Here is a 17472-nt window from a genome sequence, read left to right as displayed (position 1 = left end):
AATCGATCCGCAAATTGTCACACAGCATGTAAGAGTACACATCAAATGTAACTAAACTGTTGATAAATGCATGCAAAGAAAGAGTTTAACAAAACAGGTATAGACTAGTGGAATGGATGCCAACGAGGAAAGTTTCAATGAGATTTTTAATGGGTTAATTGATGTGAGGGGAATTTTCATAGTCAAACACGTGCAAAAGAAAGCTTAGCTTGGATAGGTGGACACAAAGATGCTAGAGTTTAAAACTCTTTTGCTAAAGAATCTGAACAACAGCAAGCAGACAAAGTTCATTACCCTGTAAACTTGAAGGTCATGTATGATCAGTTGGATATTATTGCCTGGACGCGTAAATTTTTGCTATTTGGCAATAAAATGCTTCCTGCAATCAACTGATATCAAGATTTAATGACTTGAAAATATGACACCAACGGGTAAAGGATAAAATAACTGTCCAGTTACCGCTGAGTCACACTCAAATAATTATTTGTAATAGATTTAGATGGGTCACATTTCCAAACTTTGATCTTAAGAGGAAATTTCAATATTTATCCTACAAAAGTAATTCAATACCTGTGAAATATTTTGGAAAAGACCAAGGCTATGAAATAAAAGCAAATTGTGTTTTAATCAATGCTCACAATGCAATAAGCAAATTTGCATTATTTTGAGGTTCATTCAGTCATTCTTACCTCATCTTCCCTCCCATTAGCATCTTTAAGTTCTAAGTAGGGTTTTTTCTTCACACGATTTAAATCTTCATGTAAGCCATCTAAAAGAAATGCAAGTAGCTCTTGAGAATCCTGTTGTTGGTATCCTGAAAACTGGGGAGCAAAACACCCAACCTGGGTCTGGAGAAAGAAAGAGTTTCATACTTAACAGGGTAATTATAGTTTTAAACCTATACTTAATTTGATCAGAAATAATTATGAAGAATTTAAAATGCAGTTTTAACTATTTCTGTACTAACTTGAAATTTATTTCAAACACTCCACTAGCACAAATCTCTTCTTGGTAGGTTCTAGTATAAAGCTGCCCTATAAAAACCAACTTTACATTTAAAGATTTAATTATAACTTTCGGTAGTGTCTGTTTCCTTCCATTCATGTTGAACAGTAGCCTTGGAATATAATTAGGTTGGGTTTGTTCATTTAAATGATTGATTTTCCACAAAGAATTGGCGTCTCACATTGTTAATCAAAATTTCACAATCTTGATTGTATAACTGACAAATTAGATCAAAGTGGACAGAATTAAGCTATGAAATTCCTTGCATTGAAAAGTATTATTTAATTTTCTCCGTCACCAAAGAGAAATTTGCACAAAATACTGGATTCTGATAACAGTGGAAATAGATAACCACATGCAGTTTAATACCCAGAATGTTAAAAATAGGAACAGAAATACTTTTAAAAGATGGTAGGCTGCAATGGGATGCCTTTCTATGCATTTTTAAACCAATGTGTTCAGGCATGTTACAACATGAAAACAGAGATTGAAGAAACTCAATAGGACTGACAGCACCTGTGAAAAGAAAACAGACCCAAGGTTCCCCTGACTTGAAACACTGTTTCCTCTTCTCAAATGCTGCCACATATGCTGTGTTTCTCCAGCAATTTGCTTTCGTTTGTTTCATATCTACAATTCTTACTTTTCTGTTATGACACACTCTTGGAGCAGTTGACACTTGAATGCAGGGATATTATCTCTGTGTCACAAGAACCCTTAGAAGACTTTTTCTGGACATTTTCTAATCAATCAATCTGTTCAGAGGTGTTGTTGTACCCGAGACAGGTAGACTTTGAACCTGGCCTCCTGGCTGAGGTAGGGGATGCCTGCACTGCATCACAAGAGCCCTTGAAATGCGTTTTTTTGTTATACAGAAGTGCTCTTACCATATATGACAGTTTTTCTCCCCGGTTAAGAAATCACCCTGGTACGTTGCATATATAATCCATGATCACTAAATGATCCACATTTCAAAATTAATTAGTTTATGTGCAAAGGCTGGCAAATTCAATTCAGTACCAAAGGTGAGGTACAAGCTTGCCTCCTAGTAGAAACAAGTGGAAAGTCTAATGCAACTCAACAGCCTCTCTTTCATTAGATGGATAAATACACATACAAAACCAGAAATCATTCTTGTGTGGGAATTATATGGCAATGAGCAGCACGGTAGCTCAGTCGTTAGCACTGCTGCCTCACAGCGCCAGGGACCCGGGTTTGATTCCCGCCTCGGGCAACTGTCTGTGTGGAGTTTGTATATTCTCAGTATCTGCTTGGGTTTCCTCCAGGTGCTCCTGTTTCCTCCCACAATCCAGAGATGTGCAGGTCAGGTGAATTGGTCATGCGAAATTGCCCAGTGTTAGATGCATTAGTCAGGCGTAAATATTGGGTAGAGGAATGGGTCTGGCTGGTTCACTCTTCGGAGGGGTGGTGAGGACTTGTTGGGCCGAAGGTCCTGTTTCCATACTGTAGGGAATCTACTCTAATTATTTTGTTTGTTTAATAGAAATTAAATTTGTACTATGTATTGTAAAAATATGAACTAATTTGTCACTATCTTCACTTATATAGTCTGATGAAAATGGTTACAGCATAATGCAGATATTCAGTCTAGTAAGAAAGTGTGACAACCTGCTTTAAAATAGGTGGAAGGGCACAAGACATAAAACAGAAACCGAAATTCCAGATCTTAAACTTTACAAGGTGATGAGTTTTCTTAAAATCTAATGTGTCTTAAAATCTAACCTTCAAAAATCACTGCCAATTAATATGAAAGAATCCAACAGAACCTACTTTAAACATCCGAGGTGCCACATAAGAGCTTCTCCCTGACCACATCTGTTTGATCAATTCGGCATAGGCTTCAGCAATTTCTCCCCTCATTCCTAAAGGATTTTCCCGATTTAGTTCTTCTTCGTACTTTCCTTGTAGGAAATAATCAGTCAATGGACCAGTATTACTCAAACACTAAAAGAGATCAAAATGGAAAATATTTAAAATGTATTCCAAATTGTTCCTATGAAAAAATAGTATTGCTAAGGAGTATGAACACAGTATAACAATTCAAACTATTTTAGTGGTAAATGTGTTGAATCTTACCTGCAACGCGGAATTCATGAAGCAGGTATTACCAAGATTACTTAGGCCACAAAGTCCTGCTTGACTTGGTGCATGAGATTCCCTATAATAATAAGAACTGTTGTGTGAAGACCCATAACCACTTGACCTGAAAAAACAAACATAAGCTAAACTGTTGCAAATTGGAAAATAAGTTTACATATTTTAGAGTCATAGAGATGTATAGCATGGAAACAGACCCTTCGGTCCAACCCGTCCATGGCAACCAGAAACCCCAAACCAATCTAGTCCCACCTGCCAGCACCTGGCCCATATCCCTCCAAACCCTTCCTATTCCTATACCCATACAAATGCCTTTTAAATGGTGCAATTGTACTCGCCTCCACCACTTCCTCTGGCAGCTCATTCCATACATACATCACCCTCTGTGTGAAAATGTTGCCCCTTAGGTCTCTTTTATATCTTTCCCCTCTCACCCTAAACCTCTGCCCTCTAGTTCTGGACTCCCCCACCCCAGGGAAAAACCTTTGCCTATTTACCCTATCCTTGCCCCTCAATTTTATAAACCTCTATAAGGTCATCCCTCATCCTCCAACGCTCCAAGGAAAACAGCCCCAGCCTATTCAACTTCTTCCTATAGCTCCAAGCCTGGAAACATCCTTGTCAATCTTTTCTGAACCCTTTCAAGTTTCACAACATCCTTTCTATAGGAAAGTGACCAGAATTGCATGCAATATTCCAAAAGTGGCCGAATCAATGTCTTGTACAGCCGCAACATGACCTCCCAACTCCTGTACCCAATACTCTGACCAATAAAGGAAAGCATACCAAACACCTCCTTCACTATCCTATCTACCTGCGATTCCACTTTCAAGGAGCTATGAACCTGCACTCCAAGGTGTCTCTGTTCAGGAACACTCCCTAAGATCCTACCATTAACTAAGTCCTGCTAAGGTTGGCTTTCCCAAAATGCAGCACCTCGCATTTATCTGAATTAAACTCCATTTGCCACTTCTCAGCCCACTGGCCCATCTGATCAAGATCCCGTTGTAATCTGAGGTAACCTTCTTCACTGTCCATTTACACCTCCAATTTTGGTGTTATCTGCAAACTTACTAACTACACCTCACATCCAAATCATTTATATGAATGATGAAAAGTAGTGGAACAAGCACCAATTCTTGTGGCATGCCACCTGTCACAGGCCTTCAGTCTGAAAAACAATCCTCCACCACCACTCTCGGTCTTCTACCTTTGAGCTAGTTCTGTATCTACATGGCTAGTTCTCCCTGTATTCCATGAGATCTAATCTTGCTAACCAGCGTCCCATGGGGAAACTTTGTTGAATGCCTTACTGAATTCCATATAGATCACGGCCACTGCTCTGCCCTCATCAATCCTCATTGTTTCTTCTTCAAAAACCTCAATCAAGTTTGAGAGACAGGATTTCCCCACACACAAAGCCATGCTGACTATCCCGAATCAGTCCTTGCCTTTCCAATTACATGTAAACCCTGTCCCTCATGATTCCATCCAACAACTTGCCCACCACAGATGTCAGGCTCACTGGTCTATAGTTCCCTGACTTATCCTTACCACCTTTCTTAAATAGTGGCACCACATTAGCCAACCTCCAGTCTTCCAGCACCTCATCTGTGACTATCAATGATACAACTATCTCAACAAGTGGCTGAGCAATCACTTCCCTATCTTCTCAGAGTTCTAGGGTTCTACCAGAGAGATTGTATGAAATCTGTACGTTTAAAGGAATAGCCTGGGAAAGCCAATGATGGAAGCTTGCGTTGGTTTAGACCAATGTGTGACAGTTTCACTGCACTGATGATGTCCTGCTGTAACAGTAATCTTACTTAGTACGAGAGGAATTGTAAATTCAGACATTTGGTTTGAGAGCTTGGTTCAGGAGTCAATGGTGCGAAGCTACTATCTGTGGGATTATGATTGAATACCACTAAGTCAGAATACTACCTAAACATAAGAAATCAAACTTTATGTGAAATATCAGTAAAATTTCATAATTGGACAACCATATATGACAGTATCATTAGACATAAAAATTACACCGCATTACAAAAGCACCATGAAGGTAAGATGGAGCAGCAACTCAAAATACGAAACAAATCAACCAGAGCATCTTTATTTGAAAATAGTTCAGACTTTCCCTATATAAACAAAACATTGGAATAATTAGCTCAGCATAACTTTAATTCAAAGGAAATCAGACCAAACAGTAAGGCCATGCAATGAAGTTTACAATGCCGCTTTTGGCTAGTTCAGAATGAATGACTCACCAAATAGTCATCTGAAAATATTACAAAGAATAGACTATAGCTGAGGCTTGTTGAGACAGTGGGCAGAAGTTAAAGGTTCACCAGTAAAGCATGCACACAACTTCTGTTTCAAAAATGTCTGAAATGTATAACCAAATTCATTTTTGTTTTCATGAAACTAGGGTGGAGTAAGAAACAATAGCTTTACAAAATCATTAAACTCCCAGGCAACAGATAATGGACCAATCTGTGCCTCTCTCAGGATTTATACACCAAGACATTAATTTTCTAAATACTTCAGTAATTGTTTTGGATGGGAAGGGAGAAAAGTCTTACAATAATAAATAAGAAGTTCTATTCGTTCTTTACGATTCAACTTGAAATCAGTCAACTGAGCAAACAGGGAATCTCAGGTCTGTGGTAAAACAGGAGCCTTATTAGAGCTAAGATCCTAATGTGAAATTGTGCATGGCAGCTGAATAGGATAACTGAACAGAAAAGACAAAAAAAAAAGATTTAGATGAGTGAAGATAGATTTTGAAGTTAAAAAGCCACCAGGTCACTTTTTAGTTTGAAAAAAAAACTGACTGAGGCATTTAAGGCAATGTCTTTCCACCATGCAGGCACACTCACCCCCTGGTGGAGCTGGAGCTGTTTAATATGTAGCTGGAGTTGCTGGAGTTGCTGCTCTCACCATTAGAGACTGTAGAAGGGGAGGACAAGGACGAGTAGGAGTTGCAGCTAGTCGAGGATTTTGGAGAGGTAGATAAATTTCTGCTGGTGGCAGTGCTGGATCTGTCATAAAAACAAAGGCACGAACATGGATTTACAAATCATATTGCCAGATGCAAGGCAACATGAGCGGTCTTGCATGCCTAGCAATACAATTACTCAAAAAAACTAAGCAAGGGGGATAATAAATGTTATTTTGTCAGAAGTTAATAGATCACTACAGAACATTAACTGGAACAGAGGTTGTATGTATATCTTTTACAAGGATCTCTCTCATCGTTTCCAGTGATTTCAGAAAAGCAAAGTAGAAGTAACAACAATGGAGGGAAGAAGGGGGTAAAAAAAAAGGGGCAGAATTTAAGGTCTGTTCACGGTGTTGTATGGTATCGGGTTAATGCTGGAAATCTAAGTTTCCTGCTGTTCTACTTAGTAGAAAAGAAAATGACCCATGTTCCTCTATAGATACAAACACGCAGTTGCAATTCGTTCAACTTGCAGCTCAGTGCTCGCTGGAAACAAAAATGAATTAAGTACAATGTATACTCCTGCAAATTATAAAGTAGTATTTTAGTTGAATGGTCCAAACAGTTAATTAAAATTGATCATTAGACTTTTTTTCTTTAAAATCCAGCTTTCTTAAAAAACATCTCTGCAACTGAATACTTATTACTGGTTTAGAGTTTCAAAACCTTAATATGAATCAAAAAAAGATATTGACAATTGCTTTGCATGGTCAAATGTAATCAAGTGCATGATATTGTAAAACAGCATAAAATGATCTCATTTATCAATCCTGAGATAATAGGACAGTCAATAATGAAATTAAGGTATGTTTAACATCTACATCTGAACCATTAGTTTTAGACCAACTAAATGTTGTCTATTTAAGTTTGTTTTAAACTTTTAATTGGAAGTTACAATTACTGTTACATTTGATGGAGACAACACACAAGTGCAGAAAAGTGTATTCTCAAAATTTTCACAATTAGTGATTTGCTTCAGACATCTTGGCAAGCAGAGACAAAAACAGCGGTGTTCCACTGCGATTGGTGCTGGGTCAACTTTTGTCATTTATATCAACAATTCGGACAAGAATTTAGGAGGCATGGTTAGTAAGTTTAGGAGGCATTGTAAGCAAGTAGGTTAGTAAATTGGTGGTATAATCAACAGCGAAGGTTACCTAAGATTACAAATGGACCTTCATCAATTGGGCCAATGGGCTGAGGAGTTGAATTTAGCTAAATGCAGGGTATTGCATTTTGGTAAAGCAAACAAGGACTTTGACCAGTGGAGTGCCACAAGGATCGGTGCTGGGTCATCTACTTTTTGTCATTTACATAAATGATTTGGATGCAAGCATAAGAGGCGGTTAGTAATTTTGCAGATGACACCAAAATTGGAGGTGTAGTGGACAGCAAAGAGGGTTATCTCAGATTACAACAGGATCTGGGCCAGATGGGCCAATGGGCGGAGAAGTGGCAGATGGAGTTTAATTCAGACAAATGCGAGGTGCTACATTTTGGGAAAGCAAATCTTAGCAGGACTTATACACTTAATGGTATGGTCCTAGGGAGCGTTGCTGAACAAAGAGACCTTGGAGTGCAGGTTCATAGTTCCTTGAAAGTGGAGTCGCAGGTAGATAAGATAGTGAAGGAGGGATTTGGTATGCTTTCCTTTATTGGTCAGAGTCTTGGATACAGGAGTTGGGAGGTCATGTTGCAGCTGTACAAGACACTGGTTAGGCCATTTTTGGAATATTGCGTGCAATTCCGGTCTCTTTCCTATAGAAAGGATGCTCTGAAACTTGAAAGGATATAGAAGACGAAGTTGAATATTCATCTTAACTAGGGCTACTCTGCCTAACCAGGATATTAGGAGATCTCCCCAGCGTTGAATGCCCTGTCTTACTTTCTCTAATAGGTCCACGAAATTAGCTTTATACAGCTGACCAAATACTGATGTGATAAAAATACCTAAATATAGAAAACCTTCTAGTGACCACCGAAAGGGAAAGCAAGATTCCTCCAGTAAATTGGATACACTGGCAAGACCTCCCAATGGCATGGTCTCAGATTTCACAAAATTAATTTTATAGCCTGAAAATATCCCAAATAAATTGATCACTTGGATTAGATGGGGCACAGATATCAACGGATCACTCAAGAAGAGGAGGACATCATCTAGATATAGAGTGATTTTATGTTTGCCCAATACAACCCTCAGTCATTATGTTAGGGTCAGTTCGTGTAGCTTCCGTCAGTGGTTCAATCACTAGTGTGAATAATAATGGTGAAAGAGGACATCCCTGCCAACATTAAAGCTACCTGAACTTAAAACTATTGGTGATCACCGCTGCTTTGGGATCATTACGTAATGCTGAAACCCATTTAGTAAATATCTCTCCGATACCGAACCTTTCAGTGTATAAAAAAGATATGGCCATTCTACCCAATCAAATGCCTTCTCTGCATCCAAAGTGACAGCTAAACCCGGTATTGTTCCCTGTTGACAGGCTTGTATTATATTTAAGACCCTTCTAATATTATTAGTTGACCAGTGGCCCTTTATAAACCCCGTTTGGTCCTCTTTTATGATGTGAGGCCCTCTCCAATCTTAATGCTAACATTTTAGAAAGAATTTTGAAAACCACATTTAGTAAGGAAATGGGTCTATATGATGAGCAATCTTCTAGGGCCTTTCCCTTTTTAAGAATGAGAGAGATGTTTGCTTCTCTCAACAAAGGCGGGAGGTAGCCCTGACTATGTCAATAATTATACATATTTAGGAGAGTCCCGGCCAGTCCCCCAATAAATTCTTTATAGACCTCAACCTGGAAACCGTCTTCTCCAGGTGCTTTGCCACTCTGAAGCTGTCTAACCGCGTCGAGTACTTCCTGGGTTGTCAGGGGAGCATTCAAGATCGGCACCTGCTCAGAGGTTAAGCCCGGGAGGGCAAAATTTTTAAAGAAGGATTCCATCTTCTCAGTTCTATCCTCACAGTCCTGCGATTTATACAGTTCAAAATAGAACTTTCTAAAGGCTAAATTGATCTTTTTACGATCACTAGTAGGGGTACCAGCATCTTTTTCTGTTGGTTGTAATGGCTTGAGGAGCCTTTTCCTTTCTCGTAAGGTATACTAGGCATCTGCCAGGCTTGTCGCCATATTCAAATAATCTCTGCTTTGCAAAGGATATTTCTCTCTTTGCTCTTTGGGTATTTGCAGTATTCAAGACTGCCCTAAGGGCTGTGATCCTTTGTAACTTAGTAATGGAAGGCCTGTTAAGGTACGCTGTCTCAGCTGCTTTCAAGTGAGCCTCAAGCAGGCACTGTTGCTCTCCCTCCAGTCTTTTCTGGGTCACAGAACATGAGATGACCAAGCCTCGCACATATACCTTAGTGCTTAAGTATCTTAAGTACATTTAAGTCGTCACTGGACAAGCACATGGACGTACATGGAATAGTATAGATTAGATGGGCTTCAGATTGGTATGACAGGTCAGTGCAACATTGAGGGCTGAAGGACCTGTACTGCGCTGTAATGTTCTATGTGTCTCCCAATCATCGACGGGTTACTGGCCGTACCCGAATTAATTTTCCAGAAGGTGTTGAATTCCTGCAAAAAATACTTTATAAATTTGCTATCCCTTAATAAGAAGTTAAAAATCTCACAACACCAGGTTATAGTCCAACAGGTTTAAGTGGAAGCACACTAGCTTTCGGAGCATCGCTCTTTCATCAGGTGGTAGTGTAGAGCTCAGTAAGAAGGGATCCATACACCAATGTCGGGGGCCTATCCCATCATCCCTAATCTTGACTTCCATATATACGGCGGCATGATCAGAAATAGCTATATTACCTATTTTACAAGACAGTATGGAATACAAAAGGGTTGAGGGGGCAAAAAACATATCAATCCTGGTATGGCACTTGTGTGGGTTAAAGCAAAAAGTAGTCTCTACTCTGGGGGTGAAGGCACCTCCATATATCTACTAGCCTTAGGGCCTTATTCTGATCTGCCAGTTGTCTAGATCTCGGAGATATACCCGTAGTGCTCTTAGGTATCCTCTCTGTCTCTGGATCCATAATACAATTATAGAAGGAGATTTTAGCTTTTGGAGTCCGCCATACAGTTATCAACTAAGAGAAGGCTTCGTTACAAATTTAAAGGGATGTGCTGGGAGGGCAATAAAGATTCAAAATTCCATATTCCTCTCCACGTGGATGTAAGTTTGCTCGGTGAGCTGAAAGGTTCATTTTCAGAAGTTTTAGTTACCTAGTAAGGTAACATCTTCAGTGGACCTCAGGCGAAGCAATGCTGAAAATTCCTGCTTTCTATTTATATGTTCGGGCTTCTTTGGGTTGGTGATGTCATTTCCTGTGGAGATGTTATTTTCTGTGGTGAAGTCACTTCCTGTTTCTTTTCTCAGGGGGTGGTAAATGGGGTCTAACTCGATATGCTTGTTGGTAAGAGTTCCGGTTAGAATGCCATGCTTCTAGGAATTCTCTTGGGTGTCTTTGTTTGGCTTGTCCTAGGATGGATGTATTGTCCCAGTCGAAGTGGTGTCCTTCCTCATCCGTATGTGAGGATACTAGTGAGAGAGGGTCATGTCTTTTTGTGGCTAGTTGCTGTTCATGTATCCTGGTGGCTAGTTTTCTGTCTGTTTGTCCAATGTAGTCCAATATAAATAGAAAGCAGGAAGTTTCAGCATTGCTTCGCATGAGGTCCACTGAAGATGTTACCTAGTAAGGTAAAGAAACGTCTGAAAATGAACCTTTCAGCTCAGCGAGCAAACCTACATCCAAAACTTCAACTTGAACTACAAATCTTCTCAAAACTTCTCTCCATGTATTAGGGCTTTGATCAATACATACTGTCCAGACTCATCTTTTATCTAGCTTAACATTTGGAAAGGAAGATTCTTCCGAATGAGAATGGCTACTCCCCTACTTTTTGAACTGAAAGATGAGAAAAAAGCCTGATCAAATCCACCCTGTTGTAGCTTTAAATGTTCTTTATCAAGTAGATGTGTCTCCTGTGAGAGAGCTACATCGACCCTGGAAACTTGAGAAAATCTTTTTCCTTTTGATTGATGAATTACTCTCCTTGATATTCCAGGTGCACCATCTAAGCAAATGGCTAGCCACAAGCGTCCAGGCAAGCTCGAGACCCCTCAGGTGGAAGAACCCCACTCAGAAAACCTTGAATAAAGTCCATAGTAAATTCACAAATACAAAACTTCTTTAAAACATTTAAACCAACACAATTAAAAGCTATTCCTAAATAAAAAAAACAATGCAAAACATACTTGAAAGGAGACTTTCTCCCTTGCTTCCAGAGGGCATAACTACCTATCGATAACCCCACGATAAACTCTCCTAGCCAGGGCCCAGGCATTATAAAATGGAGTCGACAAATTTGAGTGTTTTATAAAACCAAAGTTAAGAGTAACCCACCCCCCCGATGAAAAAAAAAGAAAAAAAAAGGGGTAAACAAAGGGGGGGAGACAAAATAAAGTCATTATCTATACGGTTCGAATCCCGCACTCTATTTAAGAGAGTCCAAGAATTCTTTTGCTTTTTTCCGGCAACCCAAAGTTGTAAACAGATCCTCCATGGCTGAAGAGCAGCGTTGCTGGATAACGCATGGACTATTGGATATTTAGGTCTCAGACACTTCTTCACCTCATTGAATACCCTCCTCTTGCAGACGACGGCTGGAGATAAGTCCTGGAATTACATTATTCTGGAACCCTTGTGTATCATGGCCTGTGGATCCTTCCCCAGGACTTTGGAGGCTTCCAGGAGCATTTGTTTTTCTTTGTAGCATTGGAGTCTGATTAGAACCGGGCAGGGACACTGGTCCGACCTGGGCCTGCGTATAGCAACCTGGTGGGCCCACTTCACCCGCACCCAGCCTGGTCCCGACTCCAACTTCAATAGTTGTGGGAGCCATCGCTCCAAAAAGTCTACAAGCTGGCCTTCCTCTTCCAGTTTGGGAAGGCCCAGCAACCGAATATTTTTCCGTCGGCCCCAATTAAAGAGCTCAGCGACGCTCTCTTCCAGGGTCCGGATTTGCTGCTCGAGAGCCCGGACATGACCTACAGATGACTTGGCAGCAGTCTCCGAGACCCCAGCCTGTTGCTTCGCCCCTCTGACATGCTGTCCAGATTGACTCCCACCTGGACCGGGACTCCTCAATAAAAACGTCGATCTTCTCTTGAAGTTTGGTGATCCTGGAGAGCAGGCTTGCCTCCGCAGGTCAAGTCCCCTGAGGCGGCCGCAGATGTCTCTGCTGCGGGGAGGTTGGGGGGGGGGGGGGGGGGGGGAGGGGTCTCTACCTGTTGCGAGCTGCGGGAGCTTTTGCCTTTCGTCATTTTAGAAACAACACCAAACTATCCAAGTTTGATGTAAAATGACTGACTACACTGGGCAAAAGCTAGCTTAAATGATTTAAAGGGTGAGGTGAAGGCGGGTGCCTGACTTTGCCCGAATCTTAGGCAGAGCACTACAGACTCAGACTTGCTGGATTGCTGCCATCTTGAATCTCTTCATTCTCATGCCTTTAACTATAAATGCTAATATAAACGGTCAAAATGACCTGCTCCTGATGGGCTGCAATTTTGCTGGTTCCTATAAGCTGCCACAAGATTCACTAATTGAACTCCTGCATGCTACTTGGAAACTGGTGGCAGGCAGAAAAAGTAAATTGTCGGAGAGAAGAACTACAACCTGAAGCATAAAGTATGACGATTCTCTACCCAACATTCTCTACAGCCGACATTTAAGTCAAATGAACTATTTTCAGGCATTCAACAACAGTAGCAATTCTAACAGTAGAGCATGAGACAGCTTGGATCATCTCTACAACTGGCTGGCTGACACAAAATTCAGCAAGTTCAAATCAAATTGCAAGTCAACTTCATGGATCCACACTTAAGTATAAAAGAAAAATAACCCTTTGCATTTGTATTGTGTTTCATATCTCAATAAATTAATAAATTTTAATAAATTAGGTGGAAAATAGTTGTATATTGTTTTAAGTATGATAAAATATATCAGAGGAGCAAATTTAATCAGGCAAACAAAAGCGTGACTAAACCATGGTGATATTAAACCAAAATACCAAACATTTAGCCACAGGATTAGTTTCTAAACAGTATCTGAACAATGAGAGATTGAATAGGTAGGGAACTTCAGAGCTCAAGACCTAGAGAGTCGGCAGCATGACTGCCAGTGGTGAAGCTATGAGCACTGGAGATGCACAGAAAGCCACAACTGAAAGATCTAAGTTTTAGAGCTGGAAGAAGTTACGGAAATAACAGTGAGTGATTCCACAGGAAATGAATGCAAAGATAAGTATTCAAAAATCGAGATAACACTGGACCAAGAGCCAATATATATAAGCAAATTTATCCTCAAGACTTGTGTAATATTTGATATATAAGTTTGTTGGCACAGATGAGTTGGGCCAAAGGGTCTGTTTTCTCAATGTACGACTAGGACTCTAAGATCACAAAGGATTATGCTGTGTTGTTACTTTTTTTGGTGTTACTAGTTGAAAGTAATAGCAGCCAAGATAACAGAGAACACCCTGGTCTCTGAATTATGTATAGAATTTAATGTAGATATAAATCACCCAAATGTAAAATAAGACATTGTACAAAATTTAATTCAATAGCTGGCCCCTTAGTATAGCATAGACTTACTGGTATCATTCTTAACTAAGTTCAAACTGAACTTACATAATTGAGATTACATGTTCATTTCCAGAAATGGGATTTCAATTTGAGACCAAAGGTAATGCCAACTAAAGACAAACTTACTGTATTAACACAATACTTTAGAAAATCCAGTGGCTGAAGTGCTTCTATAAAAATGAAAGTTGTTTCTTTCGAATTGAATCTATAGTGAAACTACTATTTTTTTCTTCATTCATTCATTCACAAGTTGACAGCGTCGCAGACTACGCAGCATTTGTTGCCCATCGCTAATTGCCCAGAGGGCAGTTAAAAGTCAACCAGATTGCTGTGGGTCTAGAGTCATACGTAGGCCAGACCAGTTCAGGATTGCAGTTTACTTTCCTGAAGGAATTAGCAAATGAGATGGATTTTCCAACAGCCGACAATTAGACTTTTAATTCCAGATATTTATTGAATTCATATTCCACCATCTGCCGCGGCAGGATTTGAACCCGGTTCCCCAGAACATTATCTGGTTCTCTGGTTTAACAGTCCAGCGCTAATATCACAAGGCCATTGTCTCCCCTTAATACTGAATACCCATTTTAAAATAGGATCACAAACTTTACTAAAAATCTTTACACTCCACTAATAGATTTCGCACAAAATTAAATTGAAATTTTGCAAGCTAACTCAACGTGACTGTAGCAATTTTCTCCATTTTGATTGTTTGAATACCATAAATGCTTCCTCATATATGGTGAAGGTCATGCTGGTACATGGGTGAATTAAATTGGCCAGCAGCAGCTCAAGTCTTTAAACTTCAAAATGACTGATACAATGAGCATGCAAAACTTACAACTGAGCACAATTAATAAAAAAAATTGAGTCAGTCAATTAATGGGAATATAATTTTTGATTAGGACTTCTCTAAAATGGGAAAGAGAAGAAAGGATGCAGTTGGAATAAAGAAAAATGCCAAATGCTTACAGTATATTTTGAAGTGTTAAATAGTTTGAGTTTAAAAAAGACAAGGCAATTTAAAATATAGTGGAGCCATACAAGACACAGGGAATGCAATGGAAGAAAACAGGCAAGATAGCAATTTGCTAGCTGGCTGAAGCTATTACAATAAATGAACAGTATCCTTTTTGTAATAAGGGGTTATTTCAGAGACAATGCTTTATTCTTCCTGCACTTTAATTTTCTCCTTTCCCCTTCTGAAGTTACTCACTTCCACAGATAGGAGTGATTCCCACAATACTACAGAGCAGTATCACTCAAACGTAAGCTTTAACAATGATTGCAGGCAGTAGTTTGATCACCAGAGACATGCACCAAATGCAATTTTGTTTTGAACTGGCAGCTTCACAGATCCTTCACACAATGGAAACAGATAGAAACAGGTTTGGCCTATTCTCCCTTTCCTAATTGACATTGACATTTTCTGAAGAGATCACAGCAAGACTGAAAACTGGATATATCCTTACTCGGTGGCCCATCATTTTAACCAGTAGGATAGAGTGTTCTTAGATCATCTTTAAAGACAATGCTGACAATTACAATATGCCATGAAATTGGAGTCTGATTAATAAATGTGCTCAAGTCAGAGCTGTACAGCATGGAAACAGATCCTTCAGTTCAACTCATCCATGTCAACCAGATATTCTAAGTTAATCTAGTCCCATTTGCCATTGTTTGGCCTATATCTCTCTAAACCCTTCCTTTTTATAAACCCATACACATGTCTTTTAAACGTTGTAATTGTACCTGCCTCCACCACGTTCCCTGGCAGCTCATTTCACACATGCACCAACCTTTGTGTGAAAATTTGCCCCTTACGTCCCTTTATATCTTTCTTTTCTCACTTAAATCTATGCCCTTTAGTTCTGAACTCCTCCACTCCAGGAATAACGACCTTGTCTATTACCCTATCCATGCCCCTCATGATTTAAAAACTTCTATAAGATCACCCCCTCCTCCTCAACACTCCAGGTAAATAGCCCCAGTCTGCTCAGCCTCTCCAGATAACTCAAACCCTCCAGCCCTGGCAACACCCTTGTAAATCTTTTCTGAACCCTTTCAAGTTTCACAACATCCCATACCAAGATCAGAATTGCATGCAAAATTCCAATAGTGGCCTAACCAATGTTCTATACAGCCGAAACATGACCTCCCAATTCCTATACTCAATGCACTGACCAATAAAGGCAAGCAAACCAAACACTTTCTTCACTATCCTCTCTACCTGGATGTCCACTTTCAAGGAACTATGAATCTGCATCTCAAGGCCTCATTGTTCAACAACACTCCCCAGGACCTTGCCATTAAATGTATAAGTCAAAGCTAAATAATTTAAACAATAATCTCAAGATCATACACATAAGAATACAGGATACAGAAACGCTCATGTTATCTCCAGAGATTTAATGTTAATCACAAAGCTTCATTGTCTCAAGAAATTGTTATACCACATGATCATAACTTACTTTGCTTGAGATGTCTGTCTTGGCCAAGTTCCATCAGCATTCTTCTGTTCTATTACCAAAACCTGGAGAAAAAAGGTAATCATGCTCAGTTAATACAAGATCAGCGTTTCACATCACATCCAAGTTGTCTAGACTGGAATATACCTTTCAAAAAAAAAAACTGGTATCCCTTTTTGTTCTCTTTTACAACTTATTAATTACCCATCCAAGGCAGCAGACATGTAGCTGCTCTCATTTCTGTGGTAATACCATCAAATAATCAATGTGAGCCCCTGGAGAATGTGCTTAGCCACTGCTATCAATCCAAATGCTTTATTGGGGAAGTTGTATATGTACATTGGCAATGAAATACTAAAATCAGTGCTATTACAATAAGATGGATGATCACATACAAGAAACGTCCACTTGCCTTTCAAGTCTTGGCACAATTCAATGAAGCCATGGTTGATCTAACTGTGACCTTCATTTCCTGCCTGTCTCCACAAACCCATGAATTTTCTTACAGATCATAAAAAGACAATAATGGCAGAAATCCTCCAATAAGCATTGTTAGAACCAAGAACACTATACTATAATGAGCTAATGAAACAGAGACCATTTTTTATTAGGATATTGGTTTAGTAATAGAAGCACATGGATTCAGAAGAATATGGGCAGAGTTGTCAACGTTCAAAATAGATTTTCTGTCGGACTATAACAAACTTGTTTCACTAGCAAGCTTGGAACTAACTTCACTTCTCACTAGAAATTAAATTGTAATGCACTAGCTGTCATTCATTTGAAATTGAGAATCTTCCTTACTGCCAACCGCAGATATTCAGCTCCGCCCAATCTGCCATAACTGGCAACTTACTGCAGTTGCAAACCCAAATTTCGATGCACAACTGTCAGCTTTAACATCAGCACATTCTAGTGGACTATGTCACAAAATTAAAACCTCATGACTCACTAAAAACAAAGTAAAAGCAATCACAGCTTCGCCAGTTTTCAGTCAACTTTGATTTCATTGACTCACAAGAAATCTAACTCCAAAGTATCTGCTTTTGTCATCTACTATCAATGATAATTTTAACTTTCTTGCTACAAAAGAACAAAGAACACCATCTCATATAGCCAAATAGATCTACTTATAAAATCACATGCTTCGGGGATTTGATAGAGACATAGAAGATGATCAGAGCATTAGATAGGGTACATAATGAA

The 17472-nt window shown here is 39.5% G+C and overlaps 1 protein-coding gene across 5 annotated transcripts in view; it reads right to left on the bottom strand.

Moving 5' to 3' along the window:
- Nucleotides 1-17472, bottom strand: part of usp4 (ubiquitin specific peptidase 4) — a 101012-nt gene that overhangs the window by 34897 nt on the left and 48643 nt on the right. For 2 of the 5 annotated variants that reach the window (XR_006314257.2, XM_043707670.2), the window contains exons 6-10: nucleotides 16270-16331; nucleotides 6003-6164; nucleotides 3103-3229; nucleotides 2797-2970; nucleotides 690-848 (exon numbers count right to left, since the gene is read on the bottom strand). Coding sequence is in view for 4 of the 5 variants with exons in the window: in XM_043707670.2 (XP_043563605.1) it covers nucleotides 690-848; nucleotides 2797-2970; nucleotides 3103-3229; nucleotides 6003-6164; nucleotides 16270-16331 (684 nt within the window). In the remaining variant the exon portion in view is untranslated. The remainder of the gene's footprint in view (nucleotides 1-689; nucleotides 849-2796; nucleotides 2971-3102; nucleotides 3230-6002; nucleotides 6165-16269; nucleotides 16332-17472) is intronic. The other 3 variants (XM_043707671.2, XM_043707673.2, XM_043707672.2) reach the window with 3 other exon arrangements.

The sequence above is a fragment of the Chiloscyllium plagiosum genome, unplaced genomic scaffold (assembly GCF_037043375.1).
Source record: "Chiloscyllium plagiosum isolate Xiang-an unplaced genomic scaffold, Cpla_swu_hap1 HiC_scaffold_14, whole genome shotgun sequence".
Classification (NCBI taxonomy): domain Eukaryota; kingdom Metazoa; phylum Chordata; class Chondrichthyes; order Orectolobiformes; family Hemiscylliidae; genus Chiloscyllium; species Chiloscyllium plagiosum.
The sequence above is the reverse complement of the archived record's forward strand: the minus strand, read 5'-3'. Positions and strand labels throughout refer to the sequence as shown.